General features: G+C 33.2%; 1 protein-coding gene across 1 annotated transcript; it reads right to left on the minus strand.

The window, feature by feature from the left end:
• Positions 1-250: 250 nt before the first annotated feature.
• On the minus strand, positions 251-5562 carry Ube4A (Ubiquitination factor E4A). Its single transcript, XM_090156019.1, has 17 exons — positions 5426-5562; positions 4955-5272; positions 4747-4890; positions 4564-4690; positions 4282-4499; positions 4031-4216; positions 3837-3954; positions 3560-3769; positions 2984-3495; positions 2767-2927; positions 2572-2697; positions 1670-1739; positions 1487-1600; positions 1177-1428; positions 837-1112; positions 611-768; positions 251-548 (listed from the first exon to the last, which is right to left on the minus strand). The coding sequence occupies exons 2-17, from the start codon at positions 5261-5263 to the stop codon at positions 440-442; spliced, it is 3090 nt and encodes a 1029-aa protein (XP_090012145.1). The 5' UTR covers positions 5264-5272; positions 5426-5562; the 3' UTR covers positions 251-439.
• Positions 5563-5885: the final 323 nt, after the last annotated feature.

Below are 5885 nucleotides of genomic sequence, written 5' to 3' on the forward strand. Positions count from 1 at the left end.
ACGGATTTCATTTTTCAAATAACTGCCATTGACTTTTAATAATGCATATTCAAACTCAAAATGTCAAAATTGGTTGATAGTGCGTTTCCGAAAAGTGGGAGGAAAAAGGTTAACGTAGGAAGGCGGAGCTACTGCAGCCTAGCAGCCACTGATGAAAATCCCCATTGGCTAGCTACTCCAGCAGGTTCTAAAGTTCAGCACTGGTGTTAACAAGTGGAAAACTCATTTTTGCGAAATAATATTCAGCATACCATTAGCTCTCCTTTAATTTAGATTTTGTACAAATTGTAACAAGCATTGTTACAAATTTCATAATAAACTTTCTGTACACATAAAACTTTTCTTCTAAAAAGCTATATAAAAATCTACCATAGTTTAATCAAATTTTCCAAACATTGAATAAATTCTTAATTCATTACTTGCTAGCATCTAAACTTAATCAAGACCGCTGTTGTTTGAGCCACTCTTCCATCTTCTGACGTAGGGCATCATTGGGTGTAACCATTTCCATACTAAGAGGGGTTCTATTGAACGGATCTGTCTGATCACTAAAATAAGGGAGATAAAATTGTATTCCCAGATTTTAACACATTTACAATGTTAAATTTACCTTAGCAAATGTCTAGCAATCGTTGCCCTGTCAATACACATTCCAGAAGATGGTAAAATTACGGGTTCTGACATTAAAGTATTCATTATAGGATCTAAAAATTCCTCTGGTATTTCTCCCAAAGCAGCCTCATCTTTTTCTTGTTCTTCTGCTAGTTTCTGAATAAGGAAGTGAAACATTTATTCACATTTTAAAAAGCAGCTTGTAATAAGCAATGGAAACATACAGCAACATTCTTGGCAACAATGAGGAGCTGATTCGCTTCTTTGGTACGACCAATTTTTAAAAGTACTGCCTCAGCTTGGGGAAATAAACCTGGACTGTAAGATCGCCCATCTCGGGAAACAGCTGAGCAGAATGCTTTATCTCTGTCAGACATTTTATCATTATCAGAGCCACCCAAATGCAAATAAATTTGGCAAATATCAACAACTAGTTCTTGCGGTTTAAAATCGTACACTCCTAAATCTTTAACTCGAAAATTCTTCTTCTTTGGCCCAACCTGAAGAAGTCATGAATTAAATTAATAATTTCATTGCAAAACACACTGTCAAAGATATGCCTACCAAATGTAAAAAGAAGTAATTTAGCATCCCAGCTATTCTTTCAACAAGAGTTGGGTGACAAAAAATTGATTTGATGCTTGAGGTTAGCCAGCGAAGCGTTCTTATGGTTTCATTTCCCATAACATTATGGAACCTGGCCAAAAGGCCCATATGTTGAAAATTATGTTCATTTTGATGCCTCTGTTGAGGAGGCAAAGCAGCCCACTCTCTTCTGTCCCTCTGTTGTTGCAGTTCTCGTAACTGGCTCATATACTATGGAAATATATATAAATTCATAACTTGATATAATAAATTTCAGTTACTAGTTTACAGATAAAGCTTCATCTAGAAGAAATATGGCGTCATTCATTAACAAATTGATGAATCTTAGAAATAAAGGTGGGATTGTAGCTTCAATGTTTAATTCAGCTTCCTTTGCAAGTTTCTGTAAAACATAGACATGGTTTTATTATAGTTGAGATAAACATTAGCTAAAAGGTCTAAGAATACATACCTCCATTTTTTTTCTATGTATTTCAATATTCCAAAGAAATTCTAGGACTATATACATTGGTCGTCGGTACCTTAAAAAAATGTTTAGTGTCTTAATAATAAAAGTTAGGCATGTGCGAACCTGGATTGTTGTGTTTCGAGCAGAGCTTTAAAATTTTATCAAGCTTTTAGGCTTAGCTTAAAAAGTGGTTTGGAGTACTCAATATTTAGGCTTAGCTTAAAAAGGGGGGTTTCAAGTATTGGAATAATTAGCGGCTATTTTTAACAATAGGTACTTTTGTTTTTTTTGGGTTTTGTTTATTTTTTTAGAAACCCAAAATTGCTTTCAAGTAACAATTTTAAATTTATCATATCTTTCTAAATAATAAATTGCGGTTAAAACTTTTTGCATTATTGTAATCCTTGACAAATAATACATCTTAAAATATAAACAAAACCCAAAAAAAACAAAAGTACCTATTGTTAAAAATAGCCGAGCTTTTACGTTTCGCCATATTTGTGAAGTCTAAATTAATAACTGGCCATACAAGGGATCACTACAAGAAAATAAAGGATTGATGAACCGCAAAACAACTGACAATAAACAGCTAGGGCACCCTGTCCCTACTTAAGGTTTTGGTTTCGTTTTCTACATTTAAAATCAGTGACCACTCAGAAACCACTAGGACTTTTACCTCAGCCAATAACAGATCTTAAGGCGGGACCAAAGGGAATTATTTAGTAGCTTTTCCCGCCATTTTTAAAATCTCGCGAGTAGTGCCTTAGTAAGAATAATAAATTGTACTCGAAAGTTAAGCCTAGGCCTCGATTTGAGGCTCGAATCATTTTCGAGCTTTTCAACTAAGGCTTTTCGAGCTTCAAGCCGAGTAGCCTAATAAAAATTAAGAAATTTATACCACTTACTGAAACTTTTGTTCAAAAGCCACACTTTGTCCTGTCATTTCTATAGAAACAAAAACGTGCAATAAAGTTGGAACAAGTTCTAACGCATATGGGTGATTTATGAAAGACTTTTCTCTCGCAGCATAGCTGAAATTTAAATAATTAGCAAATATTTTACTTTCGCACACAAATTATCTTCACAAAATTAAAGTATACTTTGAAAAAATGGAACTTGATCCATCAGTATCCTTCGGAGGCATTAGGGCTTCCAACATTTCTGCCAAATTGGCTCTTAAATGGGGATTCTTCATTCTCTCTGGGCTTCCCATGAACACCAGTATCAGTGACATTAAGTGTTCAAAGTACTCATTGGGAATCTACAATGAAAAAAATTAATGATTTGATTTGAAAACTCAGTAACTCTTGATATTACTTGAAAGGTTTTATTGTTAAAATGCTTAATAAAGATCACGCATTCTTTAATGTTTTCAACAACCAACTCTGGAATGCAGTAGAATGAAATAGGCACTTGGCTTGGTAATGGAAAAGAGAGGTGTGCAAACTTTTGATTATTATCAGAAATCGCCAAATGAATGAGCAAGGTGGCTGTCGCAACATGAAAATTCACCATAAGTTCTAAAGACTCGGATTCAAGTAAAGCAGTCTTTATTGAGAGAAATTTAGTCATTCCTTTTTCCATATTTTCCTTGACTTGCTCTACAACTTCTGGAGGACCCCCTTGAGCCACAGTTTCATCGTAAAGTCTTTGAGTGCGATTCAAATCTTGGCTCAGTTTCATTAAATGTTCTTGCACCACTTTGAACCCTATATGAAGCGCATAATGGGTGAAGAAGAATAATTCAGTAACAAAATTATAACTATCCGAATGAGGTAAATTTAAGGGTTCATCTTCTTTAGTGATTAGACAGGTTTCTTTGGTGAGAGCTGAAAGACATTTAGTAAATTTTAGATATGAAGAGGCTTGAGAAAAAATACGTGAAAACCATACATTTCAAACGTATAGAGCTATTTGATTGATTCCCGTCTATAATTCGGGTGTAAGAAGGTTGAATATTTAGAAGTTTCGTGGAATGAGGTATGGCAAATGGTTTGCATAATTGAAGAAGCACAGCTTGCAAGTTCAAAATGAACCCATCAGTTGCATAAAGGGATTCGGACATAATGTCTTGGAACTGGTTATTCCAAATTTTACTTCTTCCTGTTATAAAAAAATGTCATTCACAAAAATGATTTCTATTCACCAATTAAAATATATAATACTTAACCAGAATTAGCATCTAAACAACTAGCAATCCAGTCTAATAATTTATCTTTTACAGTTGATGACTGTTTGAGTAACTTGTAAAAGTACTGGCTCATTTGTATTGAAAGAGACTTTAGTGGCTAAAGTAGGGTTGAATTAGAAATACTCATTTTATTCAACAATCCCTAAAGAAAAATACAAGTAGTCATAATTTACCGTCCATAAATTTTCTGTGGTTATATTGTGCTCTTGCGCAGTGAAATGAGATGGGTTCTCAAAAAATTCATAAGGTCCTGATACTTTTTTGGGAAGGCACGAAGCACTAAGAAAAGCACCTAGTAGACTCTCCTGGTATACGCGACCATTTTCCTTATTAGCAGGCGTACTAAATTCGATCACAGCCTATAAGAAATATAATTTAAAATTTGTAAAACATCGCAGACGAAAGTGTAGGAGTTAAATCTCACTAAAGATAAAGATGGTGATACGAAGAAATATTGCAACAAATCCAAATGTACAAAGAGATTGCGGTCAACTAAGTTCATTTTCAGTATTTTTTTACGGAATGTGTCAAAGGAATTGGAAAAAGATTGAAGTATAGTAACATCGTCTTGATTGGTATTTAATTTCTCCTCTATACTGATTGTAATGGTCAGTATAAATTGTTCTAGGATTTCCATATGACCTAAATAAATAATTTCACTATATAAATCTATTGAAACCATTGGAAATGCTAGAGACAACGTTACCCCCTTCACTATGATAGGTTTGAAGAAGGTCTATTAACTGTTCATGGCCCTGACCAATTGGAAAAATATCGGAATGGCCTAAAAACGTTGCAGCTTGAGATGCTAAAGCCTGGTATACAAAATCGAGCTAAAGAAAAAAATTCAAGTAAATTAAACGAAAACCAAATTTTTCAGATTTATTACCTTTATTTTGGTCTTCGATTTCTTAGCCCTATAAAAGCACCTATAAAGGTAAAATAAAATTCGTTTCTCACCAACTTCACAATTTTTACAGTCGCAAGCTAAATATACTGAGGGTTCTTCCAACATTATTCGCTCAAATATTGCCTAAAAAATTTAATTTCCATAATTCATAAGAGTTTCAAATAAAATATTTAAAATCTCAATTTACCTGATCCACATTTTGTAAATTTAACAGTTTGAAGCCTTTAGTAGAACTATTCAAATCTTCCAAAAACGCACATGATTTGTTTCTTCCACCAAATCCCGCATCAATTGTAACTTGTAAAATATTTTCTAAAATCTCATTGGTATCAATTTGGTCTTGTTTAATATTTTCATGATCTTCCACTGGGGTTTTGGTAAGCTGAACTGTCTGCACAGGTGCAATTTCATTTTCCGGAGTTCTAAACTTTTCAACATCGGACACTGAAGCAAATAGCGCCGAAAATGGATTGTTGGAATAATCTTCACCAGACATTTTAAGTAACTTTAAAGATAAACAAAATTAATTGATAAAATTTACTTAATAATTAAAAATAAGAAGTACACGTAAGCCTTAGGTGGCCCTATCCTTTTAAAAATCCTTGATGAACATAGTTCCAATTTTATATTTTTTAATTATTACAATTATTAAACATACTTGAAACAGCGGTGATAAGAAGATACGAATAATTTTTTATATTAAATTTTAAATAAAATTAGCACAGAAATAAGATTACGCGTTCCACGAAGAATCACTAATTGCAAAGGTTTCTGCAGACGACGTATTGCCTGTCCCAAAACAGTGCCATCTAGCGTGGGTCAACAAAACCAAACTTTCGGCGGGATATTTGGAAAATGACTGTTAAATAGCGTAGTTTCAAATTTTTTAGATCAAGTCCTCCTACATAAAGAATTATAACATGCTTTTATCAACATTTTCCTCTCTATATATCTTATAAAACAAAGTAAAACTTTTAACAAGCGCTTTCATAAGAACTAAAATTAAAACCTGGAAATTGTTACCATTTCCCTGAACTTAAGAAGCGATTAAGGTATGGAAATGAAGTGTTAAAAGTTATTAAAATTTTTTGTTTTTATTCTGGAAGAGGAAGAATTAC

The sequence above is a fragment of the Leiobunum rupestre genome, chromosome 8 (assembly GCF_980474605.1).
Source record: "Leiobunum rupestre chromosome 8, qqLeiRupe1.1.hap1, whole genome shotgun sequence".
NCBI classification, from domain to species: Eukaryota; Metazoa; Arthropoda; class Arachnida; order Opiliones; family Sclerosomatidae; genus Leiobunum; species Leiobunum rupestre.

Coding starts and splice junctions, on each gene's coding strand:
- Ube4A (XM_090156019.1), bottom strand. CDS start 5,263: ATGTCTGGTGAAGATTATTCCAACAATCCATTTTCGGCGCTATTTGCT. Junction 2,928..2,983: donor TTAACAATAAAACCTTTCAA/GTAATATCAAGA, acceptor TTTTCATTGTAG/ATTCCCAATGAGTACTTTGA. Junction 769..836: donor TTGTTGCCAAGAATGTTGCT/GTATGTTTCCAT, acceptor TTCCTTATTCAG/AAACTAGCAGAAGAACAAGA.